Genomic DNA, 22,544 nt, shown 5'->3' on the forward strand with positions numbered 1-22,544 from the left:
AATCAACTTACTTGGCTTGGCTATACCCTTAGAAATAATGCATAGGTTTGTAAGTTCATGGTTCTGACTTTAGAGGGTCTATCATAAAAAGCTAAGGGTATAACCTAAGCATGTGATGTGCTACTCCTGTCACAAAAAATACATATCATTTCTATGCTTCATAACATCATAACTAGATGCCATATAAAACTTCAGGTTAGTCGTAAAAGCCATAAAACATCATAGAAGGTATAGTAAGGGCATTTTTTGTTATTTTACTCGTATCATTGGTTTGTGCTCTAAACATGCTCCTATAACCTTTAAATTCAACATGCATCGTGAATTCATGGTATAAGGCCATAACACTTGTAGGCTCTCTTCAAATTTAGGGCATGAAAAGGAAGCTCTCATCGTCTTCTTTAACAACTCTAAGATCACCAGCTTTGACTTGTATAGAAGCTCCACAAATCTTCATCTAAATTTCGAGGTCTTTTCCATATTTGATTCTCGTTCCCTCAGGTAACCTCAACAATTTAATGGCTTTGTGACAATTCCGTATAGGCCTAGGTAGATTCTTTAGTTGTTACATTAAGTACATGGACATTTCATATATTAAAGTTGAGATGACTAAATTGGTCTAAGGTATTTTGTTTCTTTTAATGTTTTAGCCCATCCCTTCATTCCTATACCTTTGTAAGAAATATGTGAACATTAATGTCTAGAATTTGACTATTAAGGTTGGAGTTAGTCTAAGATGCTAGATTAAGGTTTTGGTTCGAAAGGACCGGAGTTCAAATCCCACTCTCAATAATAATTTTGAAAAATTTATTGTGGGATCCTAATAAGATTTAATAATTATATTATCTTTTGATCCCTAAACCTTTATAAAGAATACAAATGGATTAATTTTTTTCCAAGTATCAAAGTTGAGATGGCCGAGTTGGTCTAAGGCGCCAGATTAAGGTTCTGGTCCGAAAGGGCGTGGGTTCAAATCCCACTCTCAACAATTATTTTGAGAAATTTCTTCAGGCTCCTTATATGGATTTAGCAATTATATTATATTTGGTTCGATGTTTAATATAAGAATACGGATGGATTAATTTTTCTTTTTGGTCCCAATTTCCACTCTCAATATTTATTTTGAGAAATTTCTAGAGGGTCCTTATATGGATTTAGCAATGACATTATCTTTTAACTTTAATATTTTTATCCCTATACCTTTATAAAGAATAGGAATGGATTATCTCTCGTGGCTTTGCTATTGGTTTCCCCAAAATGTCTCATACCAATGGAGATGTACTCATTACTTATAAACCCATAATCAGTCTCTTAATTAGTCAATGTGGGACTCCTCTCCAAACAATTCTGTCCTCAAACAAATTACACCATAGAGCCTCCCCTAAGGCCTATGAATCCCTCAAACAACCTTCTCTTAATCGAGACTCGACTCCTTCTCTGGAGCCCTCGAACAAAGTACACCTTTTGTTCGACATTTGAGTTACGTTTGACAACACCTTTGAGGCTCACAACTTCTTTGTTCGACATTTGAGGATTCTATTGACATGGCTAAGTTAAAGGCATGACTCTGATATCATGTTAGGAATCACGAACATCACAATGGTATGATATTGTTCACTCTGAGTATAACCTCTCATGACTTTGCTTTTAGTTTCATCAAGAGATCTCATCCCAATAGAGATGTATTCAATACTTATAAATCATAATCACCATTTTAATTAACCAACGTGGAATTTCTCTCCCAACAATCTTGAATAGAAGAGGCTCAATTCATGAATAGAATCTTCATTGGCTTCATCTCCCCCTTAATAGTCGTTTTTGCAGCATCACTCAACAAGCATCCAATCTTCGACAAAGTTCTCGAAGAACTGGAGATACAAAATCGGATGGGTGATTATGGATATTCGTTTATTTTGTTTTCTATCCTATGCACTTTGATGGTTTGGAACGCTCGAAATATGATAGTGTTGTGTTTGAACTATTCAAAAGTGGCGTAAGTGTCGAGCTTCAATTTTGTTATTATTTGTTGAACCTCTTTCATGAGATCTTTAATCTTTGAAGTTGAGTCTGATATGCTTGAGCTATTCATCATCTAATCGAAGAATATGATTTCTAAACTCTTTAAAACAATAAATTTGGGATCAAATATAAAAAATTCAAGTTAAGCAAGCATACATTTGAAGGTCATAGAGAACGTTTTAGCAAAATTTCAAGACTTCTTATGTTTAGCCAAACGAATTTTCACACGATAGATCTTCATTGCTATGACTTGAACAAAAGATCAAAGATTTGTGGAAAACTCTTGAAACAATGATTTGAAGAGGAAGTTTTTCTAAGAGATTTTTTTCTCACAAGAGAAGAGACGTGTAATTTTAGTTCCGTCCATATTTGTGAAGGAAAGATCGTCTATTGGAAGAAACTATTTTCGCAAGTAGATTCGTGTTATTCAAATTGCATCCATTTTAATACAATTATGTTGATTTGGGTTAGAAAAAGAAATATCGAAATTGTTAACTTGCGCCCCTTCATCCGTGGTTAGGTGCGACTATGACTCATATTAAGTGCATTTGGCTTGGGTTTACTATTTGGATCCCGTTTTTGCTGTTCTGACTCTTTCCAACCATCTTGGGCCGCTTCGAAGCCAGTTTTGACGTTAGATTCCACGTACAAATAGTGACACTTCAAGTTAACTATTTACGTAGTCTCCTGTCCCTACTCAAAGTGGGTTTACTCTACACATGATAACGACTCCTCACAATGATCTATTCATGTTACAAGTGATCTCATAAGTCCTTCAAATTTTTTCTTGGGTGCCATGAAGATTTTCTAGCTTCTTAGGATGTCTATATAGTTTGATTCTCAACTATTGTTTCTAAGACGTTTAGGACTAGCTCATCGGCTAATCTATACTCTGGGTGCACGCAGGTCTAAATCTTTGATTGCTCCTTATGATCCCAGAGTGCTTGGTCAACTGAAAATGTACTGACCTGAGTTGGCTCGAAATCGCTCTAGCTTTTATGCTCTAGTCTTAACTTGGTTCTCTTGTACACATTTTGCTAGGAAGATTATTCTCTTAAACACCTAATGCATGATATACATAATCAAAATATTCGTGCAAGTTTATTAGTGAGATATCCTATCAATCACCGAGCAACTAGAAGCTAGAACACATATCACTATAGCGCATCCTCCTTTCTTACACAATGGAAAGCATTTAAAACAAAATTTATCTTAAATCTCATAATAGATAATTTTGATAACTTCTTACATCTTAAGTAGTATACTCATCCATATTACTCATATGATATTTTAGTCATGCATATTCTCTTTCTATCACTACGAAAAATTCTAAAAAACAACATGCATCCCAAAATCTTACACGAGGGGATATCGATAATTTTCTGTATCATACATACAATGCGTTCTCATCCAAAATTACTCTTTTGTAGTCCTAACATGCATATTCTGACCACCTAACGTAAGAAACACTTGCATGCTAGCACATCCTAATAATCCCTACAAATATTAGTTACCTAAAGTTTATGTGGCTACTTATAAGGATGCAGTGTGCCTTTTTGAGCTTGCTTTTATTCTTGTAGGTCGTAATTAACACAAAAATTCATTTATGAAACCTAATTAACGAAAAAATAAAGTTAGTATCAAAATTGAGATGAAAAATAATCAAACAAAGGTCAAACGAACAAAATAGCATTCATGCCCTTCACATGGTGCAAGGGAGTTCTACACTCATTTTCACGAATGGCACTACAGGGGTAGTATCGCTGCTTGTTGATAGATGGGGGTTGCGGTTATGGGTCAGATACAGGGGTACAGGCTGGATGGACTAGTTCCTAAACGCCCAAATAGCTAAACAACTTGTTGAAAGTTAAGTTTATTAGACCAGCAAAGGCGGGTATGAGTGATCACCTGAATGCTAGAGAGATCCCAAACCAACACTTTAATTCAAGGGTGGAGACAAATTTTTTAAATAACTCATGTTTACTTAAGAAAAAATCTAGACAAATGAAGAGAAGATCGGATAGAAAAAGTAGGCCACAACAATTCCAATATAGAAAGAGTTCTAATCACGATAAGATTAGATCAACTTCGATTTCAAAGCAAAAAAACCCAACGAGTGGTGCAAAAATACTATGGACCAGCCGAAGTCATAAAAAGGTCGGGAAGACATCATAAATGATTCAATTTCTCTTATGGATGCAAACTAGCCCTATTGTCCATGTCAGTACTTGAAGCATTACTATCCTAACCAGGAAAACACTAGGCACAAGAAGGCAGCATGATCTCCTGCTACGAAGGAAGTAGGAGAGATTCTAGCTGATAAGACATGAAGATTTGACGAACAAAGAATGTATTTTCAATAGTTCTTGGTAGATTAGAAGAGGCTCTTTAATTTGAGATCAACTAGAAACGCATCGAGAGACTTGAAGTCAACCTTATCCTACATCGCTAAGTTCACAAAGGGTTGGTTGACAAAGACGTCAACCAACTGAGTGGGTAAGAATGTCACGGTCATGTTTGTCGAAGGCGTGTTGCTGTCAACTATAGGGGATGTGACTAGTTTTCAATTCTTCCTACCTCGTTAACGTCGTTTCGACGTCATTTTCCCTCCTTTCTCCTCCGTTCCTGAGTCTCTTCTTCCCCTAACCCCGTTTTTGGTATAGATCTGGTTTGTAAAGGCCTCACACTCCCAGACTGGCAAAGTTTGGAAATCCGACGTTCCGTCCCTTTTGCTGACGGTGTTCGACATATAGGATTCGTCTAAATCTACCCCTGATGTGTGTAAAAGGTTCTGGGATTACTTTTGTTGCGTAAAATGGATGTTTTGACGTCGATTTTGTATGGTTTGGCCTCGCCGGAGTTTCGTTGGATATTTCTGTTCCTCTTCATTTTCCTCTATTTTGTAGGTCGTTTTGGGGTGGCTGAAGGTCGGGGTCGAGTTCTGTGGCATCCCAGCCTTCTGCCACCCTTTGTGGGTCATGTGCGAGCGTTTTTGATTCTGCCGACGACCTTTTTTTTTTTTTTTTTATCCGATCCATTACATTACCTACCCCTAAAAAGAACTTTCATCCTCGAAAGTTTCGAACTCGTGGATCAACTCGAGATAGTTTTCCTTTTTTCCTCCTCTCGTTCCCACGTAGCTTCCTCGATTTGGTGGTTATGCCACAATACCTTAACGAAACCTATATTTCTATTACGTAAGACTTTCACTTCTCGGGCTAGGATTTTAATCGGTTTCTCCTTATAACTTAAATCTTCCTCGATTTCGGGAGGTTTGTAGTCTATTACGTGCGTAGGGTCTGCAATATATTTCCTTAACATGGACACATGAAATACATCGTGTACGCTTGAAAGTGAAGGTGGTAAAGCTAGTTTGTAAGCTACCGAACCCACTCTTTCTAAAATTTTGAACGGTTCAATAAACCAGGGGCTTAGCTTCCCCTTTCGTCTGAATCTTAGAATGCCTTTCATAGGAGCTACTTTTGGGAACATTGGGTCCCCCTCTTCGAACTCTAAATTCCTATGCCTAACGTCGGCGTAGCTCTTTTGCCTACTCTGTGCGGTGCGCATCCTTACTCTAATTTTTGTACCGCCTCGTTGGTGATGCAGACCAGCTCGGGACCTACAAGTTCTCGTTCTCCTACTTCGTCCCAGCACAATAAGGATCTACATCATTTTCCATACAACGCTTCAAAGGGTGTCATCCCGATTGTTGCTTGGAAGCTGTTGTTGTAAGAGAATTCCATTAAGTACCTGTGAAATCCATAACACATGCCCGAAGCATGTCTTCTAGGATTTGGTTTAATCGTTCCGTTTGACCATCTGTTTGTGGGTGAAAGGCGGTGTTAGATAAAACCTGAGGTTTTCTTATTTAGCTTTACACGTTTGTATTAGTTGATTGAATATCTTTCTTTGACCATTTGACAAACACGTCGGATCGATTACCAACTTTTTAGATGGCCATTTTGTAGGAAGTGTCACATATATTTAAATAGGCGAATCTATTCAGAAATAAATCATCACCTCATTTTAAGCAAAAGTCTTCAGCAATTCTCTCTCTCTCTGTTATTTTTCGCATTTTTATTTTCTTCCAACAACTTCCCGTCAAACGATTTCCTCTCACCGAAAAGAATTTCACTTGCTGATTGTCGAAAAACAACAAGTGGTATCAGAGCCAGGTTGAAGCCATCGGTGGTATATCATTGCGGAGGAGCCAACCTTATCAACAGTCAAGTTGAATAGCTTAAGTGGTTAGAGCATCGACCTAATGACGCACAGGTCTTAGGTTCAAGTAGAGGAAGATGCAAAGCGTAAAAATACACACATCGTGTGGGCTCCATTTTGAATTCGGAGGTGAAGAGTGCTGTAGGTCGTCCCCGATCACCTCGAGCAAGTCGCAATTTTAATTGAGACATTGCTTGACGTGATCGGAAGACTGCGTAACGTCGAGCAGCAGCGAAAGAAACATACCGCTTCAGTTGTGCTTCACAACGCACGGGTCAGTTTCTAGTTCGGGTATCTAGGTCAGCGGTTGGACGCGTGTCAGCGCACGACATTGAGCGCATTTCTCCACTGCGTGTTCGACACGTGTCCCACTAGTTGCCCGACATGTCTCCCCCCTTTCTAGCCGAAACATACCGCTTCAGCTGTGCTTCACAACGCACGGGTCAGTTTCTAGTTCGGGTATCTAGGTCAGCGGTTAGACGCGTGTCAGCGCACGACATTGAGCGCATTTCTCCACTGCGTGTTCGACACGTGTCCCACTAGTTGCCCGACATGTCTCCCCCCTTTCTAGCCATCGCGTGTCAAGTCCAATCCATAACTTGAATTAACTTGATTCCTTCACGAAAATTGAAGATCTCAAGTCCAATCTAGATATATTTTTATTGCATTTTTTTTATTCACATGCCTTAATAAATGAGTTCGAAAATCAGAGAAAAATTAGTTTCTTACAGAAGTTGGACAATTCTCGATTTCAATTTTCGACACAATTTTTTGTTGCGTTTCCTCCGAAAATTTGCAAGAATCCTCACCTAAGTTATTGTAATTGGTTATTAAGACCTAAATCATCAAAAACTCACAGATTTAGGGCGAAATCCCGAAACAAAAAAAGATCTCGAACTTACCTCGAGTTCTTGCCCATTTCTTGTCGGAAACAAACAATCCAAACACTCAGACCACTCCTCTTGATCCCTCTGAGTAGATCTGGAGGGAGACCTTAGATCGAAAGTGCTTCGATGTTCGGATTTGAGCATAGTACCCACCTTCCTCTTCTTCTTCTTAAAAACCCTAACTCCTCTTTTTCTCTATCTTTTTTCTTTTCTTTTCCTTTCCTTGCAGGTCGGTCTAAACCCCCTCAATGGTGGTGTGCGGGGAAAAATTACTCTTTTGCCCCTGGTTGACTTTGACCCAAATTTTTCATTAAATCACCATTTTTTTTCCTAAGCTCCGAGCATCTTTTCCTTCTAAACCAGTTTGAAAATCATGCTCTAAACTTTCAATAAAACTAAAAATTAGTAAAAGTTAAGAGGATGCTTTTGAAGTGCAAGTTTGTACCTGTTGGGCTTGAACTTCACTTACTTTACTCCATAATGTGCTTAAAAATGCACATCAATATAGCTTATTCAACACAATAGTGGTGGAACAATTTATCGAGTAAGTTAATTTGTGTACCAATTATTACTTAGTTTCTTACAAAACCATAATTTTTTAGTAATTCATCTAGTCAGGATCCATATAAAGGAACTCATGATCTAATATAGAAGACTAGCACAATATTCTAGTCTACTTTAGAAGGTTCGTTAAAATCTAAGGTAATATAACATACTATTCCAAAAACTAATGAAGGTACTGTTGAGTATTGTTGGGAGTGAGTCCCACATTGGCTAATTTAGAAAATGATTAAGTAAAGGAATACATCTTGTATGAGACCTTTTGGGGAAGCCCAAAGCAAAGTCATAAGAGCTTATGATCAAAGTGAACAATATCATATCATTGTGGAGAGTCGTGATTCCTAACATGGTATCAGAACCATGGCAATAAAATCCTCAAATATCGAACAAAGATTGTGAGCTTCAAAGGTGTAGTCAAAAAGTGACTAAAGTGTCGAACAAAGGGTGTACTTTGTTAATTAACTAACAAGTAGTCTGTTTCTTCTTACCCGATTGAAATAGATTCATCTAAATTTTCAGATAAAAAGTGCAAAGATCAATAAAAAAAAAATAATGGGGTGTTTCCGTAGATACGACTTAATGTAGATCCTGTGTCAAAAAAGATAGATCACAAATTATGAACCTAGTTGCTTATTAGGGAGTGTTACAAGAAATTATCTTGTTAGACTATTATGCCTACCACCTTGTTAACCTACATCAAAATCAAAGTGTACCTTTCATCTTAGCCTCATGAGCCCAACTATGTTTTATGTTAGAGAAAATGGCGCCTCCCATTGGTATGTCCTATTAAAAGTAGCACAAATAGGCTTTCATGACTTTGATATGTACAAATATGTTGATACCATGGTTGCCAATGAACAAATTCTTAGTACATTGGAAGACATTGATAAAAATACTGAGATCACATATGCAAGACAAGACATTGAGAGCATTTTTATTTGAGGAACAATGTCGGACATTATATAAATATTTTTTGTGAACACATTATAGTCTATATATAATATTAATTTTGTGATGGTACTGTCTGATTGGTGTGTAAATGCATTAGTTTTTCTTTTTTTTTTTTTCTTTTCATTAAGTGCATAACGATTATCTGTCAATATTTATATCAAGTTGGAATGAATATGGACAACACATAAGAGAGGAATCTGCAGGATTGACTTCGTTTCTTTGTCCACTCATCAAAGAGGCGGTGCCCGTGACTTTAGAGAATGGGAAGAAATGACCTACGAGGTTGAAATTAGTATTATGGAAGTTTATTCAAGTATGAAATTATTTTAATTCATTTCATAGTTTTAATCACATGCGTAATTTTGCTCCTGACCATTTGGTACTTTAGTCAAGGTACAATGTGAACGACGATTGACAGAAAAAATTTATTTTTCAACAAATGGGTAAATTATAAAGGGCTGAAAAACTCTATGTCGGATAATTTGCAATCTGTAGATGATTGGATGGACTTTATCAATGAATAAACGAGTATAAACTCTATGATAATGAATATTTATAGATCAGAAAAATGTATATATTTTGATATAAACGTTACATATGTCTTCTGATTAAGTAGTTTAAAAGTGAAAAATATAAAGCCATGAAAAGGAGACAACTCCCTCATACATACAGAAAGTTTGGAAGTACTGTATTTGTAGGAGCGCATTGAACAAGCCGAGGTTGAGACAATAACTTCAACAAATAATGTTGTTGATGATGCTTTGAATAAGGTTATTGAGCCTAATCGAGAGCATGTAAGAGGATATTGTTTCGAGTAACTCATTCCAAATTATCTCTCATTAGTTTATTTTTTAATTTAATGACTAAATTATTGCTTACATTATTATTATCAATAATTTTTGTTCTCGTAAAGCATAACACTAATACTCAAATTAACTATACGTTATTATATAAGAGATGGTTGCAAAAGGACAATAGTTTTGTATGTAATATAAGTATAATAGTTTCTAAAGTAGGTCTAAAACATATAGTTTATTAAGAAATCTGTTATTTCACAATTTTAGAAAGGGTTTGGCTCTCAACGTTATATATGAAATTTTGTGGTATCTAAGAGGTTTGGAAGCCTTAATATTTTTATTCTTAAAACCTTTTTCAGAAATATGGATAAAGGGGAAGCCTAGGTTCAAATCCCATTCTTATTAACTATTTGAGAAATGTCAAAAAAAAAAAAATAAATAAATAAAAAATCATGAAAATATTTTTATTGTTAGAGTTGAGATGGCTGAGTTGGTCTAAGGTGTCAAATTAAGGTTTTAGTCAGGAAAGGGTGTGGGTTCAAATCTCACTCTCTCAAACTCTGCATTCTTAAGCTCACAATCATGCTCACAATCATTCAAGGTGTTAAGTGTCAAACTCTGCATTTGCTTTATTCCCTAATTCTTGTTTATACTCTAAACGTGTTCCAATAACTTTCAAACTTGGCAATAATTTTCAAACTTTACCATACCAAGTCATCAATTATTATAAGATAAGACAAGATTTGATCGCTTTATTCCCTAATTCTAATTCTTGTATTCCCTAATTCTTGTTTATACTCTAAACGTGTTCCAATAACTTACAAACTTTACCAAGTCATCGATCATTATAAGATAAGACAAGATCTATTACAAAGTTTTATAGCATTTAAAGGACATTTAGATCATGAACGAAGTAAGATACTTAAGGGCACTATGATCATTTTACACCATTACTTGGTGCAGCTCTTAACCTTGTCTAATGACAACCAAATTTCATATGATATTCTTGTCTTTGTCTAAATTTAGGGAATCATTTAATGTTATTTAAATCTCAAAAAATTTCAAAACTTTGTCTAATAACCACCAAATTTCTTATAATATAAGAAATTTCAAGTGTTAGCTTCTTAACTTAGTCTAATAACCACCAAATTTCATATCACATATCATACATAATATGCTTATCATAGGCTCAACATTAAAATTTGAGTTCATTTAGGGAATCATTTTAATGTTACTTAAATCCAAAAATCTCTTTTAGTATCCAAAATTGCTCCAAATATTCTTTATTAGATTCGTCTTTTAAGTAGGAAGATGCATGTGGGCCTTGGCATCACCACCTGCAAACATACCTCCTCGCAGCTCTTATCTCGAGGTTATATACCTTCCAAAGTTCGCTGAAAACAAGTTTTTGACAGAAAATTTTTTATTAGTTGGGACATTTTAGACCTTACCAATCCCGAAACAGGTTGGAAATCCCATGAAGATCCAAAGCTCCCAACGGCTGCTTGGAGACGAGTAAGAGCTTTGTAGACATCTTAACAAGAGTTCCAATGATTTAGCAATGCCACTACTAAAAAACCATACGTCAATCGAGGTAGCAACCAACCAAAATGGTGTCTATGGGAATTATAGAGAGAAAGCAATCTCCAAATCAATTTTCAAACCGAAAAACGGCTGCTTTCAAAAACATGACATGAAATATCTTTGGGCTATCCATTGCAACACAAACATCTGTTCACCATAACGTTCCTTTTCGTCATAATAAGAAGAGACTTTGACACAACTATCTTCCAAATATAGCAACAAAAGGCATTGAAGAATTTCCCCTCTTTCTATTGAATATTGAATAGGAATATATGGAACAAATACAAAACGTTTCAGCATCATCCCTAACCTGCAACGCCACAACATCAATGCTTGCCCTGCGCCTCCTCCCACATGCTCTCCTAAGCCATTACCTGCAGATCCTGTAAAGCCAATCATCCTACACAGTGGACCATATTAACCTGTACAAAAATTTCATGGTCACATCTTAGCTTGGCAACCTTAGAAGCAGGGAAACCTGCGCCTGCAAAACTTAGATAATCATCAGATCACCTTTTTTTTTTTTTTTTAATATCAACAAAAAGGTAATGCAAAGGGAAAAGAAACCGTTATATGATAACGAGATCGTTCACAAGTCCTCATGAGCAGCAGTCTTAATCCCTGACTGTAACATCATTATACATATTTGCTATCAAATAGAAGATATTAGAAGAATGCATACGTGCAATTGATGCATGGTAACAAGAACAAATCACTACCAAGAAAAAGTGTGCCAAAAAATTGGCTTTAAATTTTTTCTGTAGTTAAAATGCTTTCTAGATCGACTCAACAGCTTAACTGGAGGACCTTCTGGTATGCTAGATGGTTTCCTTCTACACATTGTCAACTGTCCACACATCAAAGGGTAAACAATCATATCAAATAGGGGATAAGAACACTCTCAAGCATCATGTCTTGTTAGCCAAATTCGTGTGTTCTATCTTGTAAGTGGTTCTCCCTTTCATCTCTTTTTCTAATTTTCTTTTTTTTTTTTTTTTTTTTTTTTNTTTTTTTTTTTTTTTTTAATTCTCTAAGCTGGACATGTACCTGAACAATCCACTTTAAAAAAAAAAAAAACTTGCTGTTATCCACTCTAAGAGCCAAAGAAAAGATCACAGAGAGGTTAGGGAAATCAGATGACTAGAACCAGCAGACTACTGACGAATTGGGATAAGAGTACTATGGAAATTTTAATAAACGAATGCAAGACCTCAAGCAGAAACTTCGGTAGTAGTACCTAAGTTTAGGTAAGACAGATCAGTAACCATAGCCTTGCTCAGGAGGCTTCTGCTGCTGCTGCTGCTGCTGCTTATAGCCACAGGTCTGATTTTCATACTGTACATCACCATTGTAACTTTTTTCATGGCTATTTTCGTTGCCATCAGAATTAGCATTATTATAATTTTCTTGTTGTTCTTTTTCTCTGTTCCACTGCTCAATTTTAGCACGCCTCTCTTCACTCCCTTCTCTAACTGGACTTCGATTCTTCCTTCCTCGTGGGCTACGACTTCTGCTTCCTCTATGACCAGGGCTTGTACTCCTATGCCTCCTATTTCGACTATCATGATAAGCATCTCTCTCATCATACCTCCGACTATGACCATGCCGACCATAATGGCGTTCCTCATAACTCCGATGCCTATAGGGGCTGCGGCTTCTGCTCCTACTGTGACTACGCCTTCGATGATAACTTGCAAACAGTTCATGCCTCAGCTCTCTGCAAGACAGGAAAAGATCATGGCTATCAAATGAAGTACACATAGCTTGCATCTTAGAGGGAAAAAATGGAGGTGGTGAAGAAAATATACCGACTGATCCTCTTCAAATGCATAAAATTGCAATATCCACCACGATTACACATGTTTTCTTCATATTGCCTACATGTAGCTTCTCTAAAGTCTGTAACTGGAGAGAAATCAACAATGATCGGACGTCCTGGAAAGAAATAGTTTTCCATTATGTTACACGTTCAATTTTAAAATCAAAAGCTGAATACAAAAAGTATAAACACAATGAAAAAAACATAAAACTAAGAATGACAAAATAGAGAAATAAAGGAAATGGGGGCAGGGGCAGGAAACTCCAACTAACCAGCATAGAATCTTCCACTAAGATTCCGAAGAGCATTTGCAGCTTGTTCCTCCTCTTGAAATTGAACATAAACATTGCCCACCTAATTAAATGCATTAGATAAATACTCATTAGCTATTCTACAATGAAAGGCTGATTGGAAAATCAGTTTCCTTCAAACAATGGGCGAAGATGACAGTATTACCATATGGTCAGCTAGATTGTCACAAACATTCAAACTTTCAATCTCCCCATACTTGTTCAGTTCCTGAAATAGATCCTCATAGAACTCCTGAAATATGCACAGATCAACAATTAAGCTACAATTCATCTAAGCGCAACAAGAAACGACCAACCCAACGTGATTATTCAAAATAACAGAAATTACAAACCACGCCAAGAGCATAAAGAAGGAAATTAGGACACTAAAAATCAACAAACAATATCTTACTCTATCGAAGATAGCACGATCGTTTGAAAATCAACCAAACTAAACCATCTCTAAGATAACCGCAAGATTATGATAAAACAATCAGATAATAACAATCCAACCTCAAAAAATATTCATAATTCATGATAAAAATGCGTATTAACAAATACGTTAGAAGATTGAAAAGATAAAAATATGCACTATGAAACACGGGAATTAAAAACAAGGTCTACCTCAAAATGGTCCTGGATCTTGCGAGGGTCAATCGGATTCCCCTGCGCGTCGACACCAGGGGTAATCATGTCGGGTCTCTGATACATATTAGAAAGCAAAAGCGTGGGGCTTATACTAGGCTTCGTATGCAACCGTGAACACCTATCACCATGTCGGCAGGCCCCGATCTTGAAGTAGAAGGGACAGTTAACCCTATCCTTCTCCGTCCCGAATATGGAAGCCAAATGCTCCGCCATTACGCCTCACGGATCTCAGTAACACCAATGATTGTTCGTTCGAATTCTTCCCCGTCTCTCTCAGACACCGAAAGAGAAATCGCAGATCCCCACAAATTTGGAAAATCAAACTCGCAAGAAGTTAGGGCTGGGGGTTGAAGATGAGTGAGAGAGAGGAAGAAATGTGGCGTTTCGATGAGGAAAAAACGGAATTTAGCGAGAAGAATGGGGTCCCCTTCTCCCTTCCTCTAGAATGTTCATGGAAAACTTTGGGGTCTAGAAGATTCGGAACCATTAATTATATTAAATAAATACAATTAGACTCTTAATATCAAGTTTATTAAATCTTCATCTTTATTTCGTTTTTTTTTTTTTTTTTTTTTTAGGGAAAAAATACAATAACATTAAAAAAAAATTGTTATTTTTCTTAAATTTACTTTATTTATCTTTTCTTTAACGTTTATGAGAAGTGTTCGAGCAGAAGTCTAAAAAGAAGTGTCAATCAACCACCGAGTAATAATTGGTGATATGAACCTATATGAACCAAAAAACATCAATCATACAATATACTTCAAAGATGTGAAGAAAAGGTTGTCAAAATTATCCGATGTTTCAATTCATGCCACATTGAAGAATGATGAAGTTTGATTGTTATAAATTTTGAGTGGGTTACAATTTAGAGTAAGTTAGAGTTATTGTATTGACTTTTTATTTAATTTCGATTACTTTTACGGCTAATTATAGCCATAAAATATGAATGTTATAACATGTTTTAGGCTATATAAAGTCTTGTATGTTGTATTGGTAAGGAGACTTGGAAAATATAGTAAAAGAAGCATTGTGCTTCTCTTTAGCGCTAAGTTTGTTTGCAATTCTATGTAGTTTAGGTTGCATGTAGAATCATTTACGCTAGACATGATCAATCTTTCTTGTGGAGTGATTCGAATCTCAAACAAGTGTTCTTGCGTTGAGATATTTGATCAACAAGAATCATTCAAGCTAGACATGATCGATCTTGCTTGTGGAGTGATTCAAATCTCAAACAATGTTCTTGCCGTGAGATATTCGATCAACAATGTAATCTGAATCTTACTCCCCTTGTTGTGATTCCTTATCTTATCAATTGGACTAAAAAAAATTTAAAAAGACATACACTTGTGTATTTACTCGAGCTTAATATCCAGTTTAGTAAAGTCATGGTAATATCTAAGTTACCCGCCAATAAATCAATCAAGTTGTGGGTATCGTTTAGATTAAGTGAAGCTATTATTTGATAATATTTTGATTTTTTTTTTATAGATATTTGGTTTGTTTTTTCACGATTTCTTTATTATAAAGAACCCTAAATTCTAAAAATAAAAACAAATTTGGCAAAGATTCTTAAAAAAAAGATAGAAATATGATTTATACGCTTATTTTTCAAAAACTAAACACCAAAGATGAAAGGATTATTAAACGGGTTTAAATAATGGAAAAAACTTTGTTAAGTCAAATATTAAAGAGAAATGTTTAAATAAATATAAGTTAATAGTACGGTAGATAAATCGTGTATATAGATCACGAGTAGGCTAAACGAGGGACCATTTCCATGAATAACTAAATGAAATGAATTGAGTATTTCACTTCACAACGAAATTATTAGCTCGTAGAGGCTTCTAATGAAGTCAAACATGGTACAGGGAAAATAATATAACAAAAATCAAATCAAAATAGTTTTTTAAAAGTTTCAGAGACCAAATTTAAACAACTTTAAAAGTCGAAGGGCCAAAATGAAAAAGTTTCTATAACACACAAATTTCGATATATTTAATTTGATTATGAGAATAAATCCTACTACTTCTGGTCCTGAAGTTTCTCAAAAAAAATAATTTAGGACGCTATACTACACCAATGCTGACTGTGCACTTTAGCCCAATCAGCAACGGAACTAGTCGGGTAAGACGGGCACGAGAAGGTTGGTTTGTTTAGGTGGATGATAATGAAAACGTAGGCAAGATAGTCTCAAATGAAATTCCAAAACGTTTGTATAAGATGGGCATGGAAGCTCTCCTATATTCAAAGATTCTCGAGGGTAGAACTTTACCGGTGCTTATATAGCCGGTTTTAAGTTAGAGAAATTTCAAACAATGATTGAAAATCAAAGGTCAAAGATAGGAACATTCTCAATCAACTAAAATGAGTCAAATACAATCACTTTAAGATCAAGGAGTATAAAAAGACCAAAACTGTCCTAAATTTATGAATAGACATATCTTATTCTCGAGTGTAATAGCTACGTCTTCATCGTCGTGATAGCTGCATCGAATAATTTCTCTTATATAGCTGCATCGAATAATTTCTCTTAGTAATAACAATTTTTCTAGCCAAACTAGTCTGATGAGGAAGGCCAACCGTGCGAGAGAAGGGTAATAGTCCTAGGAAATTCAAGGGGGGAAATAGAAATCATTGTTCATTCCATTTCATCTAAATCTCCGAACAGTTCTTTCCAATGCGACGATGCTTCTGCTGGGGTTCGAAACGTCCAGATGTGAGATTTGGCTCTCTCTCGGCTTTCGAGGATTTCCTGCATTTAACTAAATCTTGTTACTTCTAAAGTAACCATAAAAGTAATATCTGATTGTGGAGAGACCCTAAAAAACAAGACTCGGTTTAAGGTAACAAGCTACCAAATTGTGCATTGATCTTACTCAAACAAGTATTTAGCAACAGGGTGTTTTATTTTCTTTTAGACAGAAAAAAAATACATTTGAATAACCAAAAAGGAAAAACAGATAGAGAAAAAACAAGGTATTCAAACCCCCCCGTCATCAGACGAGATTACCAAAAGAAAAAAGAAAAAAACGAGAAAAAGAATTATTTCTTCTTCTTCTTCTTTCTTTTTAATGTCCGATGTTGGGAGATCCCACATCGGTTGAAGAGTGGAACGAAACATTCCTTATAAGGGTGTGGAATGAAGCGCTCCTTATAAGGGTGTGGAATGAAGCACTCCTTATAAGGATGTGGAAACCTCTCTCTAGCAAACGCATTTTAAAACCATGAGGCTAACGGTGATACATAACGGGTCAAAGCGGACAATATCTGCTAGGGGTGGGTTTGGGTTGTTACAAATGGCATCAGAGCCAGACACCGAACGAGTGCCAATGAGGACGCTAGGCCCCAAAAGGAGGTGGATTGTGAGATCTCACATCAATTGGAGAGGGGAGCGAAACATTCTTTATAAGGGTGTGGAAACCTCTCCCTAGTAGATGCATTTTAAAAACCTTGAGGGGAATCCCAAAAAGGAAAGCCCAAAAAAGACAATATCTGTTAGCGGTGGGCTTGTGCTATTACAAATGGTATTAGAGCCAGTCATCGGGTGGTGTGCCAGGTGTCAGTGAGGACGCTAGTCCCCAAAGGGGATGGATTGCGAGATCCCACATCGGTTGGAGAGTAGAACGAAGCATTCCTAATAAGGGTGTGGAAACCTCTCCCTAGCAGACGCATTTTAAAACCGTGAGACTGACGGTGATACGTAACGAGCCAAAGCAAACAATATCGATTAGCGGTGGGTTTGAGATGGGTTTGAGCTGTTACAGATGTATGCTAAAAAGCTCATATTGTTTGAATAAAAGATGAATAGTTACAAATTCCTCATCAAGAGTCCATCTCCAGAAACTAAGAAACTAAGAAACTAAGAAACAGCCACCTCAACATCTTTATTCTTCTTATTATTATTATAAGAAATTGGGAGTATATTAGAAAAGGCCAAAACAAGGGCTGCAAAAGAATTCATAGGAGAACTGATGTTGGAAATAAAACATGTGAAAAATTCCAGAATGTTTCCTAAGAAGTAGAATAAACGATGAAACTTAGGATTACTCTCAATATTGTCAAAATCACTTATTTTGTGATCAGGACCAAAGAAAAATAAAAATCACTGTTATTTGGCATGTTTAAATTCCATAGAGTTGAGATGAGATAAGAGGCTTAGAAATTTTCCAAATATGAGCCATGTTGGGCTGCAATAGCCCTCTTCTAAAGCCTAAGCATCAGTTACAAAAAGTTGTAGGCTTCAAATAAATGAAGTGCATAATGTACAAAAATATTAGTACTATGAAGCATGAGATAGAAAAATTCTAGGTTAAATGACAAGTACCATTCTTGAACTTTCAAGCTTGTGTCTTAGAGATTACCGATTTTAAAATGTGTTAATAAGTCCATAAACTATTAATTTTGTGACTAATAGGTCTTTGGCGATAAGTTCAAAATTTTTAAAAATTATTGACCTAATAGATATAAGATTAAAGCTTAAGTCTAATAGAACCATAAACTTTCAACTTTATATCCAATAATTTCGTGAATTTTAAAAAACGTCGAATACATCAAAGCTTATTAGACATAAAATTAAAAAATTTGGGACTTACGAGACACAAAATAAAAAGTTTAAACACTTTTTAAAGTTTATGGAGCAAATAATCGTAAAACTGAAAGTTCAAGGACTTATTCAACCCTTTTTAAAGTTTATGGATCGAATAGAAACCCAATTGTAGGGCCTAAATTAGTAATTTAACTAAATTCTAATGCCGAGAACTTCATCGATTGGTTTGGGCTTTGTTCATTTAAGTCACAGGCATTCTAACAGTTTCATGCCCTAATAAAAAAGATCTGCATGCCTTTAACCACAAGCTTTAGAGAAAAGGCTAGAGACGGGCAGAAATTTGAGAGTGTATTTGTAGAGTTAAGCTCCTCTTGTTGCATCCCTTTTCATCATACTTTTTTACTCTAGAAACAAGTGTGATAATGTTTTTTGGAAATTCCTTGAGCACTCTACTAGTTGGAATCCTTCCTCCTTTCTGTGTTCTATCCATTCCATTAATGGGAAGTTAGTTTCTTATCTACAAAATTCTAGTAGACTAGGCAAAAGGACTTGAGGAGACACAGCTAAAAGCTAGAAGTGGTATTTGTGTCTTACAGCTTTTGGTCCAATTGAAATCACACCTAATATTTACATATCAGGGCTAATGGAAAAAAAAAAAAAAAAAAAAAAAAAAACCAAATAAAGATCCACAGCAAGATTTCAGCATTCTTGAAATATATACATTATAAGAACCTGAGTGTATTTTTGTATTCGATACATACCTGAACCTCGGAAGCTCGTTTTGTCTTGAGATTTAAACAGTCAAGAAGAGATGTCCATTTGTCAGAACAGTTATCAAAAAACCCAAGCCTGTAGTATTGCTGCATCTGATGAACTGGAGCTGCCAGTAAATATAACCAGTAGATTAACAAGTTAACAACTTGGTTCAAAGATGAGCTCATCAATATGGAAAAGGAGGGCAACAATTACCAAAAATTAGGTGCAAAGATGAGTATTAGACAGTTACAACAATGATGAGCCAATTTCAATCTAATCCTGAGCAAAATAGTTTATTGGAAGAAAAAAGAACGCAAAAACGACTCGGGTAAAATATTATAAAGACATTAAACTTCTTTAAATCCTCTTCCCCAATTGATATGGAACTTTAAAAACCTCTGTCCAATTAATTAATGGGAAACAACACAAATATGCTAGTGATTAGGGAAAAGAAAACTAAGAAAATAACATAATTGAGTTGATTATAAGGATGCATACAATAGCAGAACCACAGAGCATCAAAGCAGGTGGTGCAGGACAACTGCCTCCTCGATCCCATCGAGTTATCCTGCTTCTCTGGTGTTATTTTCTCTACTCCTTCCATGTTTCCCGGTTCGAAAAGTATGAACTATCTAAAAAAAAGCAGGAATTTTAAGCACAATAAGGATGGTATAATTTGGCAGAACCTGTAATTGACAAGTAATTTTACTTAGTTATTCAATGTAAAAATGGATCCATCAACATACTTCTATCGCAACGGGATTGATAATACAAAAGCTATTAAAGATTGTCAAATTGAATCCTTCTGGTGCTCCCTTAAATCTAAATGAATTTCAAAGAAAGCACATAGTATCAGAATTAGAACTTATTTCTTTAGCATGTTTCTAACAACCTAGAGTGAACTATCAAATCGAAATCAGTAAATAGATGCATGATTGACTGCTCCAAAAGATTCACCGGCGCCAACGGGTGCATGATTAAGAGATTATGACTCAATTCTTCTGAGGTAAAGGTGAGAAAGTGGCGTTTCATAGGGTAATCTCGATGTATTGGTGAAATTAGAGGCGTTGAAGGGAGTGAAGGAGAGCGGAATGCTTCTCTGGAATTGGCACAAAACAAACTACGCTACCCAAAGGCATGTTTATAAACTCAAGGTTATCACCATTTCATAACAGCTAATGGATCGTTAAACAGACAAATACTGGGGAAAGATAAAAGGAACTCTTACCGGCGAACAGTGATAGAGGACTGGGGGCGGCGGAGAATCGGAGAAAGAGGACGGAGAAAGAGATCGCTTAGCTGTGCCCGCGGGTCTGGGGCGGGCCGGATTTGGGCAGTAGCACGGTCAGTTTTTGTTTTTGTTGTTTTTTTTTTTTTTTTTTTTTTTTTTNTCGTCAGCTAAATGGAGATTATATTTTGTTTATTTCGTTGAATTTGTTAAGATGTTTAACATTTTTTTTAATAAAATATATATTAAAATATAAAAACTACTTTTTATGAATAAATTTTTAAAAAATTAAATATATATATATATATATATGGAGAATTCGATCCCGCAAATTAATGAGTGATTGTCCTTCTCCGACCCTTGTTACTCAACCGGATAGTGAACAGCTAATGCATTCCACTTATTGAACAGGGTTCTATAATCGGTCCGCGACCCTTGAATACCGAAGATGTCCTTGGGGTGATCTTGTAATTCCTACGGGGTGGAGACAATGGGGTCAATCCATGGTAACTTTTTTTTATTTAATCATTTAAATTTTAAAGTTAATGTTTCCGCTTCCAATTGGACTACTCATGTAAAGATATTTTCGTATATCATTCTAAAAAGTTACAATTTCATCGATGACCATATTAAAAGTAATATAAAGATAATCAAAAGTTCGAACAATTAATTAAAAAATATCAATCTAAGACATAGAAGACTCGTGCTAGATATATTTTTCTCTTCGTTACACTTCTTAAATTTAGCCAATCAAGTACGAGAAAATCTAATAACGTTATGAACTATAGTAATTGATTCCGCACATCGTTTAAACCATAATTCACAATGAAATTGAGAATATATGCACAACACCTAACAAGTCACCATCCAACACAAAGTCACGTTTTAAATGCTTAATTAGGAAAACAATCGCTAGTATAGATGTTTATTTAACTTCTGAGGCATGTCTTAAATGGAGAAGGGAGTAGGAGACTCCCTTTAGTTAAATTATATTATCGGTTTCTCGAAAAACTCGAACTTTGCAAATTTTCTGCAAAGAATCTCCGCCCCATCTCCTCAAAAATAAATGAAGAATTTCACATGAATGGAGATTATGTTAAGAATGAGAAATAGAAATAGAATTGATCTTCATTCATTCATGTTTACCACGTTTAAATTGGATACAAACTATCAACTAATACGAAAAATCAAACTATCAACTAATACGAAAAATATATAACTAACTAAATCTTGTAAATAAATAAAATATACGATTAATCAGGTAAGATAAAATATACTACTAACAACTCCCAAAATATCTCAGATATACTCCTAACTAATTATTAAAATATATCTCCAATGAGTCTTGAACCCAAGGATAAGAGGACAAAGAATCCAATTTGAGCACACCACGAGTCAACATTAAGTAATTGTGGAAATTCTAACGGGATCTGGGCTAGAATACACACCATGGAACTTAAAGTCGCCAATCCAAGTGTGCCACGTGTCGCACCATGAGCACGAGTTTCCTCTCCTGGGTGTGTGAGCTTCTCGTGCATGGGCGCTACATGGAGGCAAGTGGGCTAGTGTGTGAGGTTATTTTTGCCCGTTCGACTACTTCTTTTCTCCGATTTCATTGCTACCTTATTTTAACTTGGTTAGGACATACCACAAAAATTAAAAGAATTTTGGAGCCCCTTGCAAGCAGAAAAGTGAGCTTAGGAAGGCACGCGACATCCAAATAGTCATTCGAATTTTCCCTAAGTAATACTTGTATGGATCAATAAGACATGCTAGCATGTGGCATATTATATAGTTAGAATATGCATGGTTAGGTGTAGAACCCCAAGAAAGTATATAAAATAATAAATAAATAAAAAGGGGAAAGAGGAGAAACGTGTGGCAGAGGTTATGGTACACTGACGCCGCCGGCCGTGCATCAGAACTTTGGCGGCGAAATGACCACCTGATGATTTTCGAGGCCACTTTACAAAAAAAAGAAATTAAAAAAAAAACTAAAGAAAGAAAGAAAGAGAAGAGGACAGACAAGGATTTAAGGGGGGTCGAGCCGGGTGGAAGGACACCATTCAGCGGGAAGCCTTGCACCTGGGAACGCCGGAAGCCTTGATCGTGTGTGAACGGAGGGAGACAGAAGATCGGAGTTTCGTCTAGATCTACGAAGTTCAAGGACGGTGATTGTCAGAAGAGTCGTGGAGGGAGACGGAAGAAAAAGAAAAAAAAAAGGGGGGGAGGAA

The 22,544-nt window shown here is 35.9% G+C and overlaps 2 protein-coding genes and 1 non-coding gene across 7 annotated transcripts; 1 reads left to right on the forward strand and 2 right to left on the reverse strand.

Moving 5' to 3' along the window:
* Positions 1-904: 904 nt before the first annotated feature.
* On the forward strand, positions 905-985 carry TRNAL-AAG. The gene has a single exon. It is a non-coding gene; the product is annotated as a tRNA-Leu (tRNA).
* A 10,106-nt stretch (positions 986-11,091) lies between these two features.
* Positions 11,092-14,209, reverse strand: LOC111783022 (splicing factor U2af small subunit B-like). Of its 3 annotated transcripts, none has more exons than XM_023663896.1 (6): positions 13,754-14,209; positions 13,296-13,382; positions 13,112-13,193; positions 12,829-12,955; positions 12,258-12,737; positions 11,092-11,442 (listed from the first exon to the last, which is right to left on the reverse strand). In XM_023663896.1, the coding sequence occupies exons 1-5, from the start codon at positions 13,988-13,990 to the stop codon at positions 12,278-12,280; spliced, it is 993 nt and encodes a 330-aa protein (XP_023519664.1). In that variant the 5' UTR covers positions 13,991-14,209; the 3' UTR covers positions 11,092-11,442; positions 12,258-12,277. The 3 variants fall into 3 exon arrangements, with proteins under 3 accessions (XP_023519664.1, XP_023519662.1, XP_023519661.1); XM_023663894.1 differs by having other exon boundaries at positions 11,126-11,645; XM_023663893.1 differs by having other exon boundaries at positions 11,126-12,737.
* A 1,890-nt stretch (positions 14,210-16,099) lies between these two features.
* On the reverse strand, positions 16,100-20,437 carry LOC111782657. 3 transcript variants are annotated; one of them, XM_023663453.1, is made up of 4 exons: positions 20,311-20,437; positions 19,581-19,714; positions 19,088-19,206; positions 16,100-16,532 (listed from the first exon to the last, which is right to left on the reverse strand). In XM_023663453.1, the coding sequence occupies exons 2-4, from the start codon at positions 19,684-19,686 to the stop codon at positions 16,419-16,421; spliced, it is 339 nt and encodes a 112-aa protein (XP_023519221.1). In that variant the 5' UTR covers positions 19,687-19,714; positions 20,311-20,437; the 3' UTR covers positions 16,100-16,418. The 3 variants fall into 3 exon arrangements, with proteins under 3 accessions (XP_023519221.1, XP_023519222.1, XP_023519223.1); XM_023663454.1 differs by having other exon boundaries at positions 19,581-19,768; XM_023663455.1 differs by having other exon boundaries at positions 19,581-19,710; positions 20,311-20,428.
* Between the last annotated feature and the right edge of the window lie 2,107 nt (positions 20,438-22,544).

The sequence above is a fragment of the Cucurbita pepo genome, chromosome LG20, assembly GCF_002806865.2.
Source record: "Cucurbita pepo subsp. pepo cultivar mu-cu-16 chromosome LG20, ASM280686v2, whole genome shotgun sequence".
Classification (NCBI taxonomy): Eukaryota; Viridiplantae; Streptophyta; class Magnoliopsida; order Cucurbitales; family Cucurbitaceae; genus Cucurbita; species Cucurbita pepo.

Coding starts and splice junctions, on each gene's coding strand:
- LOC111783022 (XM_023663896.1), bottom strand. CDS start 13,990: ATGGCGGAGCATTTGGCTTCCATATTCGGGACGGAGAAGGATAGGGTT. Junction 13,194..13,295: donor ACAATCTAGCTGACCATATG/GTAATACTGTCA, acceptor GCATTTAATTAG/GTGGGCAATGTTTATGTTCA. Junction 12,738..12,828: donor CATTTGAAGAGGATCAGTCG/GTATATTTTCTT, acceptor CCTGTCTTGCAG/AGAGCTGAGGCATGAACTGT.
- LOC111782657 (XM_023663453.1), bottom strand. CDS start 19,686: ATGGAAGGAGTAGAGAAAATAACACCAGAGAAGCAGGATAACTCGATG. Junction 19,207..19,580: donor TGCTCTGTGGTTCTGCTATT/GTATGCATCCTT, acceptor ATTTACTGGCAG/CTCCAGTTCATCAGATGCAG. Junction 16,533..19,087: donor AACGAGCTTCCGAGGTTCAG/GTATGTATCGAA, acceptor AGTTAAATGCAG/GAAATCCTCGAAAGCCGAGA.